At 34.2% G+C, this 23,850-nt stretch overlaps 1 protein-coding gene, 1 long non-coding RNA gene and 3 other non-coding genes across 5 annotated transcripts; 3 read left to right on the forward strand and 2 right to left on the reverse strand.

Annotated features, from left to right (window-relative positions):
• Nucleotides 1-311: 311 nt before the first annotated feature.
• Nucleotides 312-398, forward strand: TRNASTOP-UCA (transfer RNA opal suppressor (anticodon UCA)). The gene has a single exon. It is a non-coding gene; the product is annotated as a tRNA-Sec (tRNA).
• A 309-nt stretch (nt 399-707) lies between these two features.
• Nucleotides 708-780, reverse strand: TRNAV-AAC (transfer RNA valine (anticodon AAC)). The gene has a single exon. It is a non-coding gene; the product is annotated as a tRNA-Val (tRNA).
• A 14,797-nt stretch (nt 781-15,577) lies between these two features.
• Nucleotides 15,578-16,536, forward strand: LOC142239466 (uncharacterized). The gene is made up of 2 exons (XM_075311259.1): nt 15,578-16,098; nt 16,204-16,536. The coding sequence occupies exons 1-2, from the start codon at nt 16,093-16,095 to the stop codon at nt 16,534-16,536; spliced, it is 339 nt and encodes a 112-aa protein (XP_075167374.1). The 5' UTR covers nt 15,578-16,092.
• Nucleotides 16,537-18,281: 1,745 nt separating this feature from the next.
• Nucleotides 18,282-18,355, reverse strand: TRNAI-AAU (transfer RNA isoleucine (anticodon AAU)). Its single transcript has one exon. It is a non-coding gene; the product is annotated as a tRNA-Ile (tRNA).
• Nucleotides 18,356-18,550: 195 nt separating this feature from the next.
• Nucleotides 18,551-19,982, forward strand: LOC142239074 (uncharacterized). Its single transcript, XR_012722909.1, has 4 exons — nt 18,551-18,704; nt 18,824-19,001; nt 19,066-19,171; nt 19,237-19,982. It is a non-coding gene; the product is annotated as an uncharacterized LOC142239074 (long non-coding RNA).
• Nucleotides 19,983-23,850: the final 3,868 nt, after the last annotated feature.

The raw sequence follows: 23,850 nt of genomic DNA on the forward strand, positions 1-23,850 counted from the left end.
TTTTCGAATTAATTTACTAAAACTAAAGAAATATATATGCATATTTTTTAAAATTTTATTATTTAAAGGAAATATAAATTTGTTAACCGTATGTAAACTTGTGTGAGACTGTGTAGCTTTTAGTGTCATTTAGTTATACTGTGGTGAATTTTTGTGGTTGAATATTGGCAACGCCAGAAGCCATGTCGTATTAAAGCCTCCGAAAAACAACACCACACAATGCTTATAATATGATTTTCGTTGTTTATAATTCTCGTATGTTTTTTTCTTATATTTGCGGTATAAATACAAGCTATCAATAAAAACTTATTGCCCCACTGAACTTCGGTGGTCCGGGGTGCAGGCTTCAAACCTGTAGTCGATTAGCGTCGAAGTGGTTCGATTCCACCTGGGGGGCGACGACAACACAAAAACACTTGAACTATTTATTTTATTATTAATGTTTTATTTAGTGAATTTCAATTATTAATAGCAGCAGGTACTTTTAAATATTTGTGGAACTTAAATAATAGAAAAAACAGGAGGGGCTTTTTAGTGTAGTCGTTGTTCCATGTTTTAATGCAAATAATAAGAGATAATGGAAATAATCACTATCCGTGTCAGCCTGATTTTGAAACAAGCTATCGTCGTTCAAATGAATGATTTTGTATTATAATTATTATTCGAGCTATTATGTAAAATAATAAAAACTATTAAAAAACTATATCTGTTTCCGCCCGGGATCGAACCGGGGGCCTTCCGCGTGTTAGGCGGATGTGATAACCACTACACCACGGAAACAGTTGGATAACGAGGTTCTTAAAATGCGTTTTCTCCTCGTACGTAGTCCCTTAACGATGAAAATTAAAGAAATTAAAATTGCCATCAAAAGCCCAAATCTTTAACAATTTAAATAAAGAGATAAATTAATTAATAAAATAAGATGGAATTAATAGGCAAATTTTTTTATTTATTTATTTATTTATAAGCAATAAATATTACGTATTAGTTATTTGTGAATTATTTATTATGGTATACATTTATATGAAAAATAATAGGGACAGTGCCTACGAACGTTTAGATAACATTAACAAGCGAACAAATCGAAAAGTCATTCTTTTTTAAACGATTTATTTATTCTTAAAAGATAGAGACAATATTAGTAACAAAATTTTTGTTACTATTGTACGAGTATTTCGATCTTTTTGTGATTTGGTATAAATCGACAAGATTTACGTGTGAAAAAAATTGGGACACTTCATGAAAGTTTAAATCTATTACTAACTTTAATACAATTAAATAGCTATTTATACTGATAATTGTTCCATAAAGTCTCAGCGTTACATTAGCACGTAGTTGCGGATCATTTGTTATTCAGAATAGTTGAACTTCTTGTAGGCATTGAATCGAAAAAAAACCAAGTAAGGAAAGTCTAAAGTCGGACGGGGCCGACTATATTATACCCTGCCGAATTTGGTTGAAATTTTGCACAGTGAGTAGATTTAGCATTGTAGCTATGCGTGCCAAAGTTGGTTGAAATCGATTCAGATGTAGATATAGCTCCCATATATATATTTCGCCCGATATGCACTTATATGGACCCAGAAGCCAGAGTTTTATCCCGATTAGCTTGAAATTTTGCACAAGGAGTACAATTGGTAGTATAGTCATGTGTGCCAAATTTTATTGAAATCGGTTCAGATTTAGATATAGCTCCCATATATATCTTTCGGCCGATATGGACTAATATGGTCCTAGAAGCCAGAGTTTTGTCCCAATTTGTTTGTAATTTTGCACTAGGAGTACAATTGGTAGTATAGTCATGTGTGCCAAATTTGATTGAAATAGGTTCAGATTTCGATAATGCTCCCATATATATCTTTCGCCCGATATGGACTAATATGGTCCTAATAGCCAGAGTTTTGGCCCAATTTGGTTGAAATTTTGCACAGGGAGTAGATTTAGCATTGTAGCTATGCATGCCAAATTTGATTGAAATCGGTTCAGATTTATATATAGCTCCCATATATAGCTTTCGCCCGATTTACACTCATATGACCACAGAGGCCAATTTTTTACTCCGATTTAGTTGAAATTTTGCACAGTGAGTAGAATTAGCATTGTAGCTATGCGTGCCCAATTTGGTTCAAATCGGTTTTTATACCCACCACCATAGAATGGTGACGGGGTATAATAAGTTTGTCATTCCGTTTGTAACGCATTGAAATATCGATTTCCGACTATATAAAGTATATATATTCTTGATCAGGGAGAAATTCTAAGACGATATAAGCATGTCCGTCTGTCTGTCTGGCTGTCTGTTGTAATCACGCCACAGCATTCAATAATGGAGCTATCGTCCTGAAATTTGGCACAGAATCGTCTTTTGTCTGCGAGCAGGTCAAGTTCGAAGATGGGCTATATCGGGCCATGTTTTGGTATAGCCCCCATATAAACCGACCTCCCGATTTGGGGTCTTTCGCTTATAGAAACCGTAGTTTTCATCCAATTTGCGCGAAATTGAAAATCTAGAGATATTTTGGGACCTTGAAGAGGTGTGCCAAAAATGGTGAGTGTCGGTCCATGTTTTGGTATAGCCCCCATATAAACCGACCTCCCGATTTGGGGTCTTTTGCTTATAGAAACCGTAGTTTTCATCCAATTTGCGCGAAATTGAAAATCTAGAGGTATTTTGGGACCTTGAAGAGGCGTGCCAAAAATGGTGAGTGTCGGTCCATGGTTTGGTATAGCCCCCATATAAACCGACCTCCCGATTTGGGGTCTTTCGCTTATAGAAACCGTTGTTTTCATACAATTTGCACGAAATTGAAAATCTAGAGATATTTTGGGACCTTGAAGAGGTGTGCCAAAAATGGTGAGTGTCGGTCCATGTTTTGGTATAGCCCCCATATAAACCGACCTCCCGATTTTACTTCTTGGGCTTATAGAAACCGTAGTTTTTATCCAATTTGCGCGAAATTGGAAATCTAGAGGTATTTTTGGGCCATAAAGAGGTGTGCCGAAAACGGTTAGTATCGGTCGGTATTTTAGTATAGCCCCCATAAGAACGGTTTCCCTATTTAACTCCTTAGGTTTCTAGAAACCGTAGTTTTTATCCGATTTGCCTGAAATTGTAAATATTCTCGTATTTAAGGCTCACAAAAACGTGTATCGGATTAAGTTTTTATCGGTCCATTTGGTAATGCCTCCATATAGACCAATTTCACTTCTTGTGAGTATAGAAGGCGCACTGATCATGAAAATTGCTTGAAACTCAATGTAAAATTTCCAGATTTTATTTTTCGGGTGAAAATCTACAGATTTAAAATTTCAAATCAAGACGTTATTTTATAATTTTCTTACACACTTACAAGAGATGTTAATGATTCCTCTAAAACTCAAACAAAAATGGTTCTTATAAATCCAGAATCTGATATAGTCCTCATAGGTGAAATCTTTAAATGTATCTTCGGGAAGTGTCCTCAAGTCCTCAAGCCCTCCTGAAATTTCAAAGGAAATCCTAATATTTGGTTCATGGTGGTGGGTATTTAAGATTCGGCCCGGCTGAACTTACTGCTGTATATACTTGTTTTTACTAACATTGTGTTCCACCCTAGTGCACGAAATTAATTAATTAAATTAAATATCATCAATCACAGAAATGATAGTATCAAATTGATACTATCAATCACCAAAGTTAATTAAAAAATTAATTGTTACAATTAAAAAACAAGTGCATATTTCAAACTCAGCTAAATGTCTTGGTTTAACACTGGATTCAAAATTAAATTGGAAAATTCATATTGATAAAAAGTGAGAAGAACTAAACATTAAATACCGTACGTTAAGTTGGTTAATCGGAAAACATTCAGACCTCTCCACAGACAATAAACTCTTAATATCTGAACAGTTCTCCATGACGATCGGTTAGTATAAAAGTTCAACGTGACCCCATTTGTCGAGATCGAGTGATACATATAACATGTTGGCTGATAAGTCCCCGATCTGACACATAGATGGCGTCATTAATATTAAATGCATATTATTTTTATATAGTACCAACCTTCAAATGATTTGTGTCAAAATTTGACGTCTGTAAGTCAGTTAGTTTGTGAGATAGAGCGCCTTTTGTGAATCAACTTTTGTTATTGTGAAAAAAGGGAAAAAAAGGAATTTCGTGTTTTGACAAAATACTCTTTTCTGAAGGGAAAAAATACGGTGGAAACAAAAACTTGGCTTGATAATGAGTTTCCGGACTCTGCCCCAGGGAAATCAGCAATAATTGATTGGTATGCAAAATTCAAGCGTGGTGAAATGAGGACGATGAACGCAATGGACGCCCGAAAGAGGTGGTTACCGACGAAAACATCAAAAAAATCTACAAAATGATTTTGAATGACCGTAAAATGAAGTTGATCGAGATAGCAGAGGCCTTAAAGATATCAAAGGAACGTGTTGGTCATATCATGTATCAATATTTGGATATGCGGCTCCATCACTACACTCCTGAGTCCAATCGACAGTCGGCTGAGTGGATAGCGACCGGTGAACCGTCTCCGAAGCGTGGAAAGACTCAAAAGTCCGCTGGCAAAGTAATGGCCTCTGTTTTTTTTTTGGGATGCGCATGGAATAATTTTTATCGATTATCTTGAGAAGGGAAAAACCATCAACAGTGACTATTATATGGCGTTATTGAAGCGTTTGAAGGTCGAAATCGCGGCAAAACGGTCCCATATGAAGAAGAAAAAAGTGTTGTTCCACCAAGACAACGCACCGTGCCACAAGTCATTGAGAACGATGGCAAAAATTTATGAATTGGGCTTCGAATTGCTTCCCCACCCACCGTAACATATTCTCCAGATCTGGCCCCCAGCGACTTTTTCTTGTTCTCAGACCTCAAAAGGATGCTCGCAGGGAAAAAATTTGGCTGCAATGAAGAGGTGAGGCCTATTTTGAGGCAAAACCGAAGGAGTACTACCAAAATGGTATCAAAAAATTGGAAGGTCGTTATAGTCGTTGTATCGCTCTTGAAGGGAATTATGTTGAATAATAAAAACGAATTTTGACAAAAAAAAAAAATGTGTTTTTCTTTGTTAGACCGAGGACTTATCAGCCAACCTGTTATATGGGAGCTATATCTAAATTTGATCCGATTTCTTCCAAATTCAATACTGTCCGTCCTTGTGCCAAAAAAAAAATAACTGTTAATAATTGCGACCGGAATCCTGTGAACAACAAATACATGGATAGACTTACGGACGGACACCAAGCGCTAGATCGACTCAGGAGGTGAATCTGAGTGGATCGGTATATATTTTATGGTCTAAAAATTAATATTTCTGGTAGTCACATTTTTGTGACAGATCAAAGTAATTATTTTTTTTATTGATTTTTGTTTCAATTAAAAAATTTGTTGAACAAATTAAATTTTTAATTGGATATTTTTTCAAATTCAATTAAAATTTTAATCGAAACATTTTGGTGATATTTTTTTACGTGTATAGAGAAATTATTAAATTCAACCTCTAACTAAATTCGATGACATTTCAATCAATCATTTATATAAGTGGCTGGGAGTTTATTTGTTGTTATTGAGAATAATTAAATTTATTCTCATCAAACTTGTCTGCGGTTTAGGACAAACTTTTGAATGTTGTCAGGAGCATGTAGTAAAACTCCGTCCATCCTTAATCATTCTGCCAAAATCTGATATTAACCACACATATCGATGTCTTCGTTTTACCATCTTTTGGTTCTGTAAGTAGTAATTAAAAATCTGAATAATTAAAATTCACGAAACCAAACACTAATTGCAATTAACTCTTGTGAACCAAATATTCACTGTGGTTTTTGTACGGAATTGATAAATGTGTATTAAAAATTCGAAAGTATTTCATTCCATATAAATTTAATTGCTTACACTTCATTTAGCCTAAAGTAGTAGGGAAAAGAAGAAAATTTTCAATTCCAGGATTTTTATAAGAAATAATTTATAATTAATATTCGATATAATGAGGACAAAGTGCAAAGATATAGATCAAATGAAATATGCTAATTAGATACATGCCATTGTTACCAAATAGACACATAATAATAACAATACCATAGACAAACAAGTAAGTAAAGTCTAAAGTCGGGCGGGGCCGACTACATTATACCCTTCACCCCTATGTAGGCCAAAATTTGTGTTACCATCTCAACTACTTCACACTTGCTGGAAGCTATATGAAGGAGACAATTTTTTTACTTCTACAAAATCTATAGAATTAAAATTTAAATCGGCTAACGCTATACAGGTAATTGGAGGAAACTTCCATTGAAAATGGGTCTCAAATGTGTAACAGTCTACTATATTTCCCCAACTCTGGTGTACGTATATATGGGAGCTATATATAATCTGAACCGATTTTGACTAAATTTGACATGTACAGTTAGAATAATAATTCTGCTATCTATGCGAAATTTCACGTAAATGGGAGTATAACTTTGACCCCCCTGGTCATATGAGTGCAAATCGGATGGAAGATATATATGGGAGCCATATCTAAATCTGAATCGATTTTGACCATATTTGGCACATATAATAGTATCGTTAAAAGTACCGCTTGTGCAAAATTTGAAGTAAGTCGGGACAAAACTCTGGCTTTTGGGACCATATAAGTCCAAATCGGGCGAAAGATATATATGTGAGCTATATCTAAATCTGAACCGATTTTAACAAAATTTGACACACTTAACAATACTACTAAATGTACCCCTTGTGCAAAATTTGAAGCAAATCACGGCAAAACTCTGGCTTTTGTGGCCATATAAGTTCAAATCGGACGAAAGATATATATGGGAGCTATATCTAAATTTGAACCAAGAAAAGGCCCTATGCCAAATTTGAGGACGATCGGACTTAAATTGCGAGCTGTATTTTGTGCACAAAATTACATATACAGACAGACGGACGGACGGACAAACAGACAGACAGATGGACATCGCTAAATCGACTCAGAATTTAATTCTAAGCCGATCGGTATACTAAAAGATGGGTCTATGACCACTATTTCTTGGCGTTACATACAAATGCACAAACTTATTATACCCTGTACCACAGTGGTGGTGAAGGGTATAAAAAAATGTAGATGGCACTCGTTCTTCTACAAAATAAAGATTATACCCTTCGCCACTATTACTGCTGTGGTACAGGATATAAAAAGTTTGTGCATTTGTATATAACGCCAATAGGGTGCAGCGTGAGACTCTTCGTTTAGTATAACGATCGTCTTAGAATTAAATTCTGGCACAAGGTCTCTCTTCGGGTCAAAGAATATTGAGAATTGATTTTGGAAAAAATTGTGTGCGTATTTGAGAGTGATAGTAGTGCAAACAAGAAAAATCATTTTGAATTGACTCGAGACGTCCAAAAATGCTGTTATTGAAAAGTCCCTAAATAGCGATACTGGAATTAAGCCCTCATGATAAACGGAATACTCTCCGTATTTCGGTCTGACGGAATTTAAATACCCACTACCATACATATTTTAAAAAATATTTTGGCATATATGTCTCATTTCTCCGTCACAAAGACTAGTACTTGACCAAAAGTTAATAAGCTTTCCAGTAAATGCGTTTTGTCCTTAAAGTCAATGGATTAGATTTTAAAATGAGTATCTTTAGAAAATTCCATTGAACTGAGGTCAACTTGTTTTAATAAATTCTTCATTATTAATTAAATCATATTTACATTTGATACATCGAAAAAAAAGTGAACTGTTTTATAGGAAGAATGAACTACCACGCACGAAAATTGAACTAAATTTTACTCCACATTTTGAGATTTTCACAAAGCGTTGTTAAACCAGGAAATTTTAATGCTCTGTTGTACTTTTTAACTGCAGTTCAATAAATTACATCAAGTCATAGAAGAAAAAATTAACTAAAAGTAAAGAAGAAAATCATTGGCGCCAAATCATGACCATTTTAACCATACAGTAGTTCTTTGTTACTATTTTTTGGAATCGTACGAAAATTTTCATTTCGTTTAGTTCATATTGAACTTATGTGTACGGTCATTGATCTTTATAGTCACGTTTAGTTCATACAGTTTTTGATACATACTTAAAAAAAGTAAGATTTCATTAAGCTGTGGAAAATTTCGATAAAAATAATTTAACTAATAGCAAATAACTTTTTATTCCAATAAAAATAACTTAAATTTAGCGTTAGTTTAACAACGGACATTTTTTTCTGTGTAGGGGACTTCTTGGAAGTCTTTATTTTACAGACTCTTGTTTACCTGAATTCGGAATGTTAAGTCGCGGTTACCACACTGAAAAAAGATTTGATGTCTTTAAAATACGAATGCAAGGAAAAATTATTTTCCTTGTCCAAAACTCGACAAGCTTTTCATTGGAGTCGTTTTGTCCTTAAGGACTTGAAAATGGTTTCGAAAATTGGTCATTTTTAAATATTTTGACGTTTTGTATCTTCATTACAAAGCAAAAAGGCTTTCAAAAATAGGAAATTTTCGTTGACTTTTCTCTGAGGCTACGTTTTCCAAAGAAAAGTTTTAAATTTTTGAAAAGATTATAGATTTATAGGAAACATTTTTGTTTAATTTGTAGACGGTATCTTAACGTCTGATTCGAGATCTAAGATCTGTTGATTTATATAGTGGAATGTTATTGATGGATTATTTTAAACACCCAATGAAGGAATATTTATGATCACCTCAAACCTGTTTCAAGAGCAAAATGTTAGTTTTGGATAGGGAACATGTAACAGGCTTGTTGCACATTATGTGTCTGATTTCGATATCCATGTATATATATATATGTTTAGCCAAAAACAATGTTCCATGTTAAAAGTCTAAAAATAACATTTTACTCTTGAAACATGTTTGTGGTGATCAATGATACTATTCCTTCTCTGCGTGTATGTCAATGGGAGATTTCATTCCGGATATCCTGATATCGCGTAATTTTCGGGACTGGATTAATCCCGGCATTTTGTAGTTTGAATCCCTGTATTTTTGGGGATCCCGAAAAATCCTAATTTGTTAAATTTGCGTCTGTTTATGATTTTTTATACCCTCCACCATCACTGTTTCTTATGCAAACAAGGTTTTACAATGTGTATTTGTTTTTGGTTTATTCCATCTGTACTCTTTAAGAACGGCTCCAAAAGAGAGAGCAAGTAAACAGTTGGTTTTTGAAGTGTGAAGAAGTATAAAATTAAGTGCACTTTTAAATAAATAAAACAAAAGAAAGAAAAACTATATCGCAATAAATTGAAATGAATATTGAACTAAATGGTATTAACTATATTTTAAAATATAAAAATTGTTTTAAATTTGTTATAAAATCAATTTTTGTCAGTCCCATTGTTTCGTGTTCGTTCGTTCTTATATGTAAAGTTTGTGTAGAATTTTATTTGTGTTCCCCCCTGAAGTCTCCAATGGGATTTTTTGTGGTTTATTAGTTAATATTTCAAGATTTCAAATTGATAAAAATCAGCTGCTTTCTTTTGCCCCCTTTGTTTTATCTACCTAATACCGAAGTGGTCTTGTTTCTTTATATCCAAATATGAATTTTTGTGTGGTGTTTGTTAACACTAGTTTACACTGTAAATGTACATTTGATGACTTTTCTTGTGTATTTTGATCTGCTGAATTTGAAAATGAAGGTTAAAAAATTTTTTATGAAACCGTTTTTGAGATATCCCGTTATTTTTAGTTTTTCTGACTTTTTTCGCTAAACAAATCATACCTCGAGCTAGAAATGTCCGATTATATCGTTGTTTGTACTTGAATGCAAGGTATTGAGATGTTGAACAAACGTGTATAATAAAATCTATGATAAGTTAAGTGGTTTAAAATATATCGATGAAAATAGGACGAATTTTCAAAACTATCTTGTTTTACAACTTCATGAAAATCGGATAAAAACTACTGCCCTTGGAGTAAAATCATCAGATCATCAAAACTATCTTGTTTTACAACTTCATGAAAATCGGATAAAAACTACTGCCCTTGGAGTAAAATCATCAGATCGGTCTATACGTGGGCTATACCAACACATGGGCTGATTCACCTCATTTCCGTTACATCTATTTGTGATCTTAAAATAATTATAGATTTTAAATTTAGGCAAATCGGATCGAAAGTACGTTTTCTAGAAGCCCAAAAAATATAATCGGAAGATCGCTATATATAGGGGCTTTACCAACACATGAATCTATAACCATCATTTTCTTCACACCTATTTGTGGTCCTAAAATATCTCTAGATTTCCAATTTCAGGGAAATTGGATAGAAACTATGGTTCCTAGAAGCTCAAGAAGTAAAATTAGGATATCTATATGGGGCTATACCAAAACATGGACCGATACACACCATTTTTAGCAAACCTCCTTGTGGTCCTAATATACCTCTTGGAGGAGCAAAATTCATCAGATCCGGTTCAAATTTGGAATGTGGTGTTAGTATATGGCCGCTAACAACCATACCAAAATTGGTCCATATCGGTCTCTAGTTATATATAGCCGATCTCCAATCACACAAAAATTGGTCCATATCGGTTCATAATCATGGTTGCCACTCGAGCCAAAAATAATCTACCAAAATTTTATTTCTATAGAAAATTTTGTCAAAATTTTATTTCTATGGAAAATTTTGTTAAAATTTTATTTCTGTAGAAATTTTTGTCAAAATTTTCTTTCTATAGAAAATTTTTTCAAAATTTTTTTCCATAGAAAATTTTGTGAAAATTTTATTTCTATAGAAAATTTTGTTAAAATTTTTATTTCTGTAGAAAATTTTGTCAAAATTTTATGTCTATTTTGTCAAACTGAATTACATACGTATTTGGTCGATCTTTTTTGATTTAATATATACCACTTACATACAATTTAGAAGATGGTGTTAGGAGGTTTTAAGATACCTTGCCATCGGTATCTTGATGTTTCCTTGCACGATATTATAAATACAAATAAACAACGAATTAGTTTATAAATAAATAGAAACAAATAAATAAAGTTAATTTTGTGTTTTCTTTCCTCAAGTGGCATCCTTTTTTCGACGACGAAAAAAGTTTTTTCATAAAGATCAAAACATTTTAGGTTGTGACCATGTTCTTTTAACTGGAAGAAAAACATTTTTGACGAATACCATAACATTTTAGATAGTGACCAATGTGTTTTGATTCAAACAAAATTCTCAATATAATAACATTTTAAATGAGGACAATTTTATTTTTCTTAGAACCATGTTCACTGAGCCAACATGGTTACAGTTGAAAATATTACATGGTCACCGCAAAAATAGCTCCTATCAAAAATAGCTCCTATCATATTATTTTGCTCTTCGAATATGATTGTGGCAGTCATGTTTCATATACAGGCCTGTTCCCATAATCGTAATCGCAAAAAATTTGCGATTTCTCCAATTAGACTTGATCCGGTCAAATCGCAAAAATTTTCGATTTCAAATCGATGAGAGGCAACTCTGCGAATTCAAAATAAATTAATCAATTTTTCAAGGATATTGTAAATCATGTATAAAACATGCTTAACAATAAATTGCTATATGCCTTGGCAGTAAATCAAAAATATAAAATATAGAAATAATGTACTTGTAAAGTAATAATCGCGTATATTTTGGAGCGACCCCATTTTGACACAATCTACTGAAGGGAAGTTTTGCGATTCGCATATCGTGTTCCAAATATTACGATTTTATTTAGATACTGGTGGGTATGAAACTCAATGCAACACTGAGTAGCGTGGCGCCATAATTATTTTGTAATTTTGCTAATTTGCTAGGTCGATGTACATATTTCGAAATAGGCAATTGCACTCAAAAAAGCCTTTCCTTGTAACTTTAAGACTCATTTATTGTTTTCTTTTTCAAAAAAATTTGTTGGACTAAAATGTCTTTTTTTAACAGCTGATTTTAATAGCTATGACACATTTTGGAATTGAAATTTTGCGATTTTCAATTCCATACGCTTTCCGGAACAAGCATATATAAATCGCACGATTTTATTTTCCACACAAATCGTAAAATTTTGTGAAACTGGGAACAGGCCTGATACAATATGTGTCAAGAAAAAGTAAAAAACATTATCAACAGTTTAATGAATTCTCAGGCTAAAAATTTTAAAATACTCATTTTCGATAGTCAATGTATTCCCATACAAACGAAACGAACTTTCAAAATAGAAAAGCCCAAATTCATTTCAATTCGAATGGGGTTTCGTTCGATATACAGGAAAAAGCAGGGCATAACAGTTCATCCTTCACCTTCTTCTTACGCTTTCGGTCATTTCGAAGATATATAATTTCTTATATGGAGGAATTTTGCATTTTCCTTGCGATCTTCTTCGGGTGTTGTGGGTGTTGTCGATGATATTGAGCAATCTTGAATCTGCAATTTAATCAAAACTCAATGTAGTGAGTCCATGTGAAATGGAATTCATATGGGAGATTTTAGAATGGGTATTTAAAAAGAAAGTTCTTTCAAATTGGACGAAATTAGAAAAAAAAAAACAAGTAAGGAAAGCCTAAAGTCGGGCGAGGCCGACTGTATTATACCCTGCACCACTTTGTAGATCTAAATTTTCGATACCATATCACATCCGTCAAATGTGTTGGGGGCTATATATAAAGGTTTGTCCCAAATACATACATTTAAATATCACTCGATTTGGACAGAATTTGATAGACTTCTACAAAATCTATAGACTCAAAATTTAAGTCGGCTAATGCACTAGGGTGGAACACAATGTTAGTAAAAAATATGGGAAACATTTCAATCTGAAGCAATTTTAAGGAAACTTCGCAAAAGTTTTTTTTATGATTTATCGCTCGATATATATGTATTAGAAGTTTAGGAAAATTAGAGTCATTTTTACAACTTTTCGACTAAGCAGTGGCGATTTAACAAGGAAAATGTTGGTATTTTGACCATTTTGTCGAAATCAGAAAAAACATATATATGGGAGCTATATCTAAATCTGAACCGATTTCAATCAAATTTGGCACACATGACTATACTACCAATTGTACTCCTTATGCAAAATTCCAAGCTAATCGGGATAAAACTCTGGCTTCTGGGTCCATATAAGTGCATATCGGGCAAAAGATATACATGGGAGCTATATCTAAATCTGAATCGATTTCAATCAAATTTGGCACACATGACTATACTGCCAATTGTACTCCTTGTCAAGCTAATCGGGATAAAACTCTGGTTTCTGGGTCCATATATGTGCATATCGGGCGAAAGATATATATGGGAGCTATATCTAAATCTAAATCGATTTCAGATTTAGATATAGCATTGTAGCACGCATAGCTACAATGCTAAATCTACTCCCTGTGCAAAATTTCAACTAACTCGGAGTAAAAAATTGGCCTCTGTGGTCATATAAGTGTAAATCGGGCGAAAGCTATATATGGGAGCTATATATAAATCTGAACCGATTTCAAACAAATTTGGCACGCATAGCTACAATGCTAATTCTACTCCCTGTGCAAAATTTCAACCAAATTGGGCCAAAACTCTGGCTATTAGAACCATATTAGTCCATATCGGGCGAAAGATATATATGGGAGCTATATCTCAGTCTGAACCGATTTCAATCAAATTTTGCACACTTAACTGCACTACTAATTGTACTCCTAGTGCAAAATTTCAAACAAATTGGGCCAAAACTCTGGCTTCTAGGACCATATTAGTCCATATCGGGCGAAAGATATATATGGGAGCTATATCTAAATCTGAACCGATTTCAATCAAATTTTGCACACTTGACTATACTATTAATTGTACTCCTAGTGCAAAATTTCAAACAAATTGGGCCAAAACTCTGGCTTCTAGGACCATATCGGGCGAAAGATATATATGGGAGCTATATCTAAATCTGAATCGTTTTCAACCAAATTTGGCACACATAGCTACAATGCTAAATCTACTCGCTTTGCAAAATTTCAACAAAATTGGGCCCAAAACTCTGGCTTTAAGACCATATTAGTCCATATCGGTATAAAACCCTGGCTTTTGGGTCCATATTAGTACATATCGGGCGAAAAATATATATGGGAGCTATATCTAAATCTGAACCGATTTCTTCCAAAATCAATAGGGTTCTATTCTGACCCAAATTAGGAACATGTGCCAAGTTTGAAGGCGATTGGACTTAAATTGCGACCTAGACTTTGATCACAAATATATGTTCACAGACAGACGGACGGACGGACGGACAGACAGACATGGTTATAACAACTCAGGGACCCACCCTGAGCATTATTTCCAAAGACACCATGTGTCTATCTCGTCTCCTTCTGGGTGTTACAAACATATGCACTAACTTATAATACCCTGTTCCACAGTGTGGCGCAGGGTATAAAAATTTAAAGTACCCGTGTTTTAAATTTGGAATAAAAAAAAAATATCTTCAAATTTGGACAATAAAATTGGCAATAAAAATATCAAAGCACCGATCATCTCAAGACATGGTTTGCTTTTCAGCAATAAAATTAAAAAAAAAATACAACGTTATAATATCTTGCATTAACATACATATCAGTCACCAAGATCTGAGTTTTGCATATTTGCCTCTTAGTTCAAAACACAAATTTTTAATTATTGAAGATTTTCTATAGATGGGCCAAAGTTTTCAAATTCATCGAGGGTGGTATATTTCTTAGCGTTAGCCAGCCAGTGTCACCGTTGTGGCAGTTAGTATTTTTTTTAAGCGGTGATACTTTTGTGTCACAATATGTGATACTGTTTACATTTTTGTGCCACCTCTTCGTCATACTGTGCCCCTTTTTAATAATATTTATTTAAACTGTAATATTTTAATACACAAATACCGTTAATTTTAAGGATATAGTAGGTGTCTTTAGAAATAACCGAATTCGATTATTATATTTGTGAAAATTTTCCCCATTTATGTCATAATTTTCTCAGTGAACAAGTATTCCGCCTGAAAGTTTGCAATTGCATTTTCTATAGTATTATCGAGTTAATAAATGAAATGGAGATAAAATGATTGTTAGTTGTATTTTATAATTATGTGTAAAATACTGATATGAATGCGTTTTATTGTTACTTTTTCTTCATGAAAAAGTGTGCCACTTGTTTTAAAATGAGTGTGCAACCTTTTATTGCGAGTGGCACTTTTCAGAAATTGTACTTTGCACTATTTTCATTAAATATTTTGTCCCTCAGGATATTTTACCCTTTAGCGCCCTTTTTACGTATGCAGATTTGTTATTTACAAATTTTGTGGAATATATTAAAAAAAATATATTTCATTTAATTCCAATCAATCAAAACACACCACATAAAATGGACAGATTAAGGAGAATTCAAATATGTGTTGATCGGATTACAATGACCTGGCTTCTGATGCTGTTGCTGGTGGTTGGCTATGGCGATGTAGGTGAAAGAATTGAAATATCCGCATTTGTGGCCATTTGGTCAAAGAATCTAAAATGACAAAGGCAATCGATTTGACATGTGAGTTTGTTTGTGTATGACAGGCATTTTATTATAAACGTCCGCCTATTTTTGTTTGAAAATAATATCAGAAATTGAAAAAAAAAAATGAAAATAATACAAAAAATTAATCCATAAAACTCGTTTGCTGCCATGTGAGATATCAACAAGCAAATCAAGAGCAAAAATGTTTTTGTAGGCAAAGAACTACCAAAAATAATTGCCACTGAATCCAGCCTGTATATGCGACACCGAGTACTGAGTGGGGACCCAACAAAGTTGGAGAAACACCAAAAACTCGAATGGGAATAAAATTTGTCATTTCATCATTTTTTGTTACGAACCATTGAACAGAAGGCACGGTAATGGAATATCTGACGACACAACAATGAAAAAAGAAGGCCATCGAAGTGTTCTACCATAGTAGATTGTCATTTGGGATAGCTCCATCACTGCAAACTGTGATGGCAGTGACCATTCTTTTTTCTCTTTGCCTTAATCTGATCTGAAAATTTGCGTTGTATAAAAAGCCATAGTTTGGCCTGAAATCGATATCAGTTCGTTAAGCTCCATTGCAAAGAACAGTCTTCCTTCAACAACAACAAAAACAAAACAGCAAAATGAAAGTAAGTTACCTTCGAAAAGGACACTCTCAAGTAGTCTCCATAATGGTGGAAAGTAAAGGATTGCCATGTTTTAATTGACTTTATTCCTCTTTGTCCACTCAACAGTTCCTTATGTGTTTGGCTCTTTTCGTGTCCGCCGCTTCTGCTGGTGTTGTAGCTCCTATTACCACCTATAGTGCAGCTGTTCCAGCATACACTTCATATGCTGCAGCTCCTGCTTATACCACATATGCTGCCCCTGCCTACACCTCATCTGTTTATAGTGCTGCTGTTCCCGCTTACACCTCTTCGGTTTACAGTGCCGCTCCAGCTTACACGTCGTCTGTGTACAGTGCTGCTCCAGCCTATACCACATATTCTGCTGCTCCAGCTGTAGCTGTAGCACCTGCTGCTTATGCCGCTCCCGCTGTTTACTCTACTTTGTTGAAGAAAAAGTAAATTTTGTATTCTTTGAAATTGGAATTGATGATTTGATACATATGAATAAAATTGTTTAGACCGGAAAAAATAAAACTAATGTTTATGTTGGCTCTTTAGGTTTAAGGGCATATACGGAAATAGCCATTCTCTTTGTAAAGCATATAAAATTGGCCTCAAACTTGTTATGTTAGAATTATGATATTTAGCCTTTTTTGCGTTTTATTTGGGTTTGAGGCATCTTTAGCTTATTTTCTTATTTTTCTTATTTTCCCTATTAACTATAGCTCCATTTGAGAACCCGATAATTTTTGATAATTATAACAAATTTTTACTGGAAGTCGCTCGTTTACACCAAAAAGCCAGCAAAGAGAGCCGTAGAGAGACTACATTTGACAGTTATCAGATAGAGAATTTGCAAGTTTTTGCTACAGATTTTTTCCCCATTAAAATCTTGCAATCCATAACATACGTTGCCAGCTGGTTGTTGATAACAAACAAAACACCAGTACAATGTATATGTTCCACAACTACAATTGGAAGTGTAAAAAACATGATTCGTTTCTGTTTTTAATGTTTTAGAATCTTAAATTTTGAATATGCAAATTGTTACTGGATACCGATCGCGTACTTTCCAGCAATTTTAAGCAAAGAGAGTAAAGTGCACTCTTATTCTCTTGCTTGTTTTTGCTGGATATATTTTACTGAAAAAGTACGCGAACAGACCTTATGTCATGTAGATTGCGCTGTTTTGATAAAATCTTTATTAAGGCATCGACAGTTATAATTTCAAATTGTCTGCCAAAAAATTTAATAGAATGAAAAGGTTTATATAAAAGAACATTTGTTACTACAAGGTAGGTTCTAAATCCTATTTTTCTTACGTTTCATAAGGCCGGCAGAGAACTGAACTGGATGACGCCGACGCAAACTGTATGATATTTGAGAGAAGCGCCGACAAAAACTGCATGACATTAGATAAATTTCCTCATGACTGCCACCTACTGTCGCAGTTTCGCTTGACAGTTTCGTTCTCTTGTTTTCTTAATACTCTCTGATCTTGCAAACCATAGCGTAGCCAGCTGGTTATTGATAACAAACAAAGTACCAGTACAATGTACATGTTCGGCAAGTACGATTGGAAGTTAAATAAACACGATTAGTTTTTTTGTTCTTACAGCCTGTTTCTCTATGTCACACGAGCTCTATCGATCGTCTGATATGAAGACAAACAGCTGAATTTATTACCAAAAATTAGCTGTTTCCATGCATTTCAGTCGATCGATAGCGCTCGTTCAACATACAGAAACAGGCTGTTAATGTTTTAGCAGCGAAATTTTGAATGTGCAAATAGTTACTGGATAACGTTCGTGTACTTTTCAGCAATTTTAAGCAAAGAGAGTAAAATACACTAATACACTCTTGCTGGATATTTTTTACTGGAAAAGTACGCGAACAGACATTATGAGTAAAAATAAATTACAGATACAAATTCAAACAAAACAAGTACTGCTATTATATGTTCCACAAATGTATATAGGGGAGTTGTATTCTAAAATAATACATTTTGATTATCATAATAATCTACATAGATATCAGAAATTGTCCAAAAATCCAAAAAAGTAGATTACTCTAAAATCAAAATTATTACGTTTCAATATTTCCATTAAAATGCTTATCAAAAAATTCTAGAGTAAATAAAGTGTTATAAATTCTATAATTCAATTAATTATATCTATAATGCAATTCAAATAAAAAAGCAAATCTGGCCCATGGGGGGATCGAACCCGCGACCTTCGCGTTATTAGCACGACGCTCTAACCAACTGAGCTAATGGGCCACATGCAACGAGGAGGGCAAAGAAACCATATCAACACTTCATTGTGAAAAACCAACCGCACAAACGATAATTACATTTCACCATTTGCTAAATTCACCCTGTTGCGTTGCCAACGTTCATATTGCTTGTATGTTGAATAAATAAAATTTTCTTATCTTTTTCAACATAGTCATACACAAATGGTGAATTGCTTTATTATACCACGAAAACATGTTGGATTTGTATATTTTGACAAACACAATATAATGTACAGTACATGGAACATGTAAAAAATGCAGGGCTGAAAATAAATTATCCCAATAAACACAGGATGAGCGTTTTTCAAATGCAACGACTTCTCAGTTTGAGGGTAAATATAATTTTCAACATAAATTCAACTTGACTTGAAACAGCTAATCTTCAATAAACCTTCTACTTGGTTGCGAATTACTTCCAATTTGCCAACATTTTGACGAAATCTTTGAAAAGGTGTTGAAGATAATATGAGGAAACTTTGACAAAACACTACCCTAAAATGCAACGAAAAAACCATGTGGTTTTCAATACTTAGTTGTGCAACGAAATTCGTGGTCAATTGGAAGAAATAAAAAAATTGGAAAATTTTAGACAAAGAACTGAATTTACTCCAAGTAGTTTATAATAATAGGTAGGTGAAAATAAACAATGAAATAAAACTTTAATGAAGTCACTAAATGTATATCTCTTTGCAGAAAACTAAAATTATGGATTCTACGTTCTTGAAAACATTAAAAAGCTGACCGATGAAAAAATGTTGGACAATTAACTGGAACTGCTTCAAATAGTTTATAATAATTGGTAAATCAATATGAAAAATTAAATCAACACTTTAGAGAAGTCACTAAATTTAAATCTCTTTGCAGAAAACTAAAGTCTTTGGATCCTACATTCTTGCAAACATTAAGAAAAATGAGTGGCTTATCGACAAGAAAAAGTTTCCAGAAACATTTCAAAGTGCAACCAATTAAAATTGTTAAAAACAACAAATTGTTAAAATCACCAACTTCTGGATGAAAATGTGCATCACATCGTTAGTTTAATTTATATCCTCATCAGTTTAAAATGGATATTTTGTGAATTCCTTCTGCTAGAAATCTATTATAACGCGCGGTCCAGTCCGCACATAAATTTTAATGCTGTTTTATGACACCAACAGGAAGGAAATCGAATTATCAATGCAAAAGTGTTTACAAATAATATTAAGATATTTAAAGTTTTGTGGTTTGTTCTTATTTGTTGATATGTTTAATAATTGGTATTGTAGTGTCAATTGGTATTGTAGTATTATTATAACTAAATCCTGTTATTGAGTTTAGAAGAAACAAGTATATACGGCCGTAAGTTCGGCCAGGCCGAAGCTTATGTACCCTCCACCATGGATTGCGTAGAAACTTCTACTGAAGACTGTCATCCACAATCGAATTACTTGGGTTGCGGTAACACTTGCCGATGGCAAGGTATCTTCAAACTTCCTAACACCGTAATATATACCACATAGTCCATACGTGGTATACATTAAACTAAAAAAATGCCGATTAAATACGTATATAATTAAGTTCAAAGTTTCTATAGAAATAAAATTTTGACAACATTTTCTATAGAAGTAAAATTTGGAAAACATTTTCTATATAAAAAAATTTGGATAAAATTATCTATAGAAATAAAATTCTGACAAAATTTTCTATAGAAATAAAATTTTGACAAAATTTTCTATAGAAATAAAATTTTGACAAAATGTTCTACAGAAATAAAATTTTGACAAAATTTTCTATAGAAATACAATTTTGACAAAATTTTCTATAGAAATCAAATTTTGACAATGTTTTCTATAAAAATAAAATTTTGGTAGATTATTTTTGGCTCGAGTGGTAACCATGATTATGAACCGATATGGACCAATTTTTGTGTGACTGGGAATCGGCTATATATAACTATAGACCGATACGGACCAATTTTGGCATGGTTATTAGCGGCCTTATAAAGGGTGATTCTTTTGAGGTTAGGATTTTCATGCATTAGTATTTGACAGATCACGTGGGATTTCAGACATGGTGTCAAAGAGAAAGATGCTCAGTATGCTTTGACATTTCATCATGAATAGACTTACTAACGAGCAACGCTTGCAAATCATTGAATTTTATTACCAAAATCAGTGGCAGAAAATCCGCTTTTTTATCGACAAATTTTGTTCAGCGATGAGGCTCATTTCTGGTTGAATGGCTACGTAAATAAGCAAAATTGCCGCATTTGGAGTGAAGAGCAACCAGAAGCCGTTCAAGAACTGCCCATGCATCCCGAAAAATGCACTGTTTGGTGTGGTTTGTACGCTGGTGGAATCATTGGACCGTATTTTTTCAAAGATGCTGTTGGACGCAACGTTACGGTGAATGGCGATCGCTATCGTTCGATGCTAACAAACTTTTTGTTGCCAAAAATGGAAGAATTGAACTTGGTTGACATGTGGTTTCAACAAGATGGCGCTACATGCCACACAGCTCGCGATTCTATGGCCATTTTGAGGGAAAACTTCGGAGAACAATTCATCTTAAGAAATGGACCGGTAAGTTGGCCACCAAGATCATGCGATTTGACGCCTTTAGACTATTTTTTGTGGGGCTACGTCAAGTCTAAAGTCTACAGAAATAAGCCAGCAACTATTCCAGCTTTGGAAGACAACATTTCCGAAGAAATTCGGGCTATTCCGGCCGAAATGCTCGAAAAAGTTGCCCAAAATTGGACTTTCCGAATGGACCACCTAAGACGCAGCCGCGGTCAACATTTAAATGAAATTATCTTCAAAAAGTAAATGTCATGGACCAATCTAACGTTTCAAATAAAGAACCGATGAGATTTTGCAAATTTTATGCTTTTTTTTTTAAAAAAAAGTTATCAAGCTCTTAACAAATCACCCTTTACTAACACCACGTACCAAATTTCAACCGGATCGGATGAAGTTTGCTCCTCCAAGAGGCTTCGGAGCTCAAATCTGGGGAACGGTTTATATGGGGGCTATATATAATTATGGACCGATATGGGCCAATTCTTGCGTGTTTCTTAGAGACCACAATCTAACACCATATTCCAAATTTCAACCGGATAGGATGAATTTTGCTCCTCCAAGAGGCTCCGGAGGACAAATCTGGGGATCGATTTATATGGGGGCTATATATAATTATGGACCGATATGGACCAATTCTTGAATGGTTGTTAGAGACCATATACTAACACCACGTACCAAATTTCAACCGGATCGGATGAAATTTGCTTCTCTTAGAGGCTCCGCAAGCCAAATCGGGGAATCGGTTTATATGGGGGCTATATATAATTATGGGTCGATGTGGACCAATTTTTGCATGGTTGTTAGAGACCATATACTAACATCATGTACCAAATTTCAGCCGGATCGGATGAAATTTTCTTCTCTTTGAGGCTCCGCAAGCCAAATCGGGGGATCGGTTTATATGGGGGCTATGTGTAATTATGGACCGATATGGACCAATTTTCGCATGGTTGTTAGAGACCATATACTAATACCATGTACCAAATTTCAGCCGGATCGGATGAAATTTGCTTCTCTTAGAGCAATCGCAAGCCAAATTTGGGGGTCCGTTTATATTGGGGCTATACGTAAAAGTGGACCGATATAGACCAGTTTTTGCACGGTTGTTAAAGACCATATACTAACACCATGTACCAAATTTCAGCCGGATCGGATTAAATTTGCTTATCTTAGAGCAATCGCAAGGCAAATTTGGGGGTCCGTTTATATGGGGGCTATACGTAAAAGTGGACCGATATGGCCCATTTGCAATACCGTCCGACCTACATCAATAACAACTACTTGTGCCAAGTTTCAAGTCGATAGCTTGTTTCGTTCGGAAGTTAGCGTGATTTCAACAGACGGACGGACGGACAGACATGCTCAGATCGACTCAGAATTTCACCACGACCCAGAATATAAAGGGTGATTTGTTAAGAGATTGATAACTTTTTTTTAAAAAAAAACGCATAAAATTTGCAAAATCTCATCGGTTCTTTATTTGAAACGTTAGATTGGTCCATGACATTTACTTTTTGAAGATAATTTCATTTAAATGTTGACCGCGGCTGCGTCTTAGGTGGTCCATTCGGAAAGTCCAATTTTGGGCAACTTTTTCGAGCATTTCGGCCGGAATAGCCCGAATTTCTTCGGAAATGTTGTCTTCCAAAGCTGGAATAGTTGCTGGCTTATTTCTGTAGACTTTAGACTTGACGTAGCCCCACAAAAATAGTCTAAAGGCGTCAAATCGCATGATCTTGGTGGCCAACTTACCGGTCCATTTCTTGAGATGAATTGTTCTCCGAAGTTTTCCCTCAAAATGGCCATAGAATCGCGAGCTGTGTGGCATGTAGCGCCATCTTGTTGAAACCACATGTCAACCAAGTTCAGTTCTTCCATTTTTGGCAACAAAAAGTTTGTTAGCATCGAACGATAGCGATCGCCATTCACCGTAACGTTGCGTCCAACAGCATCTTTGAAAAAATACGGTCCAATGATTCCACCAGCGTACAAACCACACCAAACAGTGCATTTTTCGGGATGCATGGGCAGTTCTTGAACGGCTTCTGGTTGCTCTTCACTCCAAATGCGGCAATTTTGCTTATTTACGTAGCCATTCAACCAGAAATGAGCCTCATCGCTGAACAAAATTTGTCGATAAAAAAGCGGATTTTCTGCCAACTTTTCTAGGGCCCATTCACTGAAAATTCGACGTTGTGGCAGATCGTTCGTCTATTCATGATGAAATGTCAAAGCATACTGAGCATCTTTCTCTTTGACACCATGTCTGAAATCCCACGTGATCTGTCAAATACTAATGCATGAAAATCCTAACCTCAAAAGAATCACCCTTTATATACTTTATGGGGTCTTAGAGCAATATTTCGATGTGTTACAAACGGAATGACAAAGTTAATATACCGCCCATCCTATGGTGGAGGGTATAAAAATCAATCTTTATATATTTTAAAGAAAACTTATTTTGCCACATATAATTCGTATTCTTAGACACAGAATTAATCAATTCTCTCTCGTTGGGTGTTTTTGAAAATTTTGAAAGTTTTTGCAATCCTCATTAAAATTTATTTTTACTAATAGTTCAGCTTTTATTAGATCAAAGGTAATTTTATTCTTATCTTTGGTATATAAAATATTTAAATGTTTTCTCACAAAATACATAGCTTATTGGGATAGAAAACACAAATGAGATACCTATCTAAACATAACAATATTTTTAAATTATAATGGCGCATAAAAAATATGTATCATATTAGTCCTTATAAATACAACTATAGTTTTATTGATATTAAAAATATGCTCTTTTGATTTGTTTTTTTTTTTTTAGATATATAAACTTTTAAGTATTATTACATACGGTGGATAACGGATATAAGAAACTCAGAAAAACGCACAATTTTTGTTCTTATATGCGTTTTTT

Source organism: Haematobia irritans, chromosome 5 (assembly GCF_050003625.1).
Source record: "Haematobia irritans isolate KBUSLIRL chromosome 5, ASM5000362v1, whole genome shotgun sequence".
NCBI classification, from domain to species: Eukaryota; Metazoa; Arthropoda; class Insecta; order Diptera; family Muscidae; genus Haematobia; species Haematobia irritans.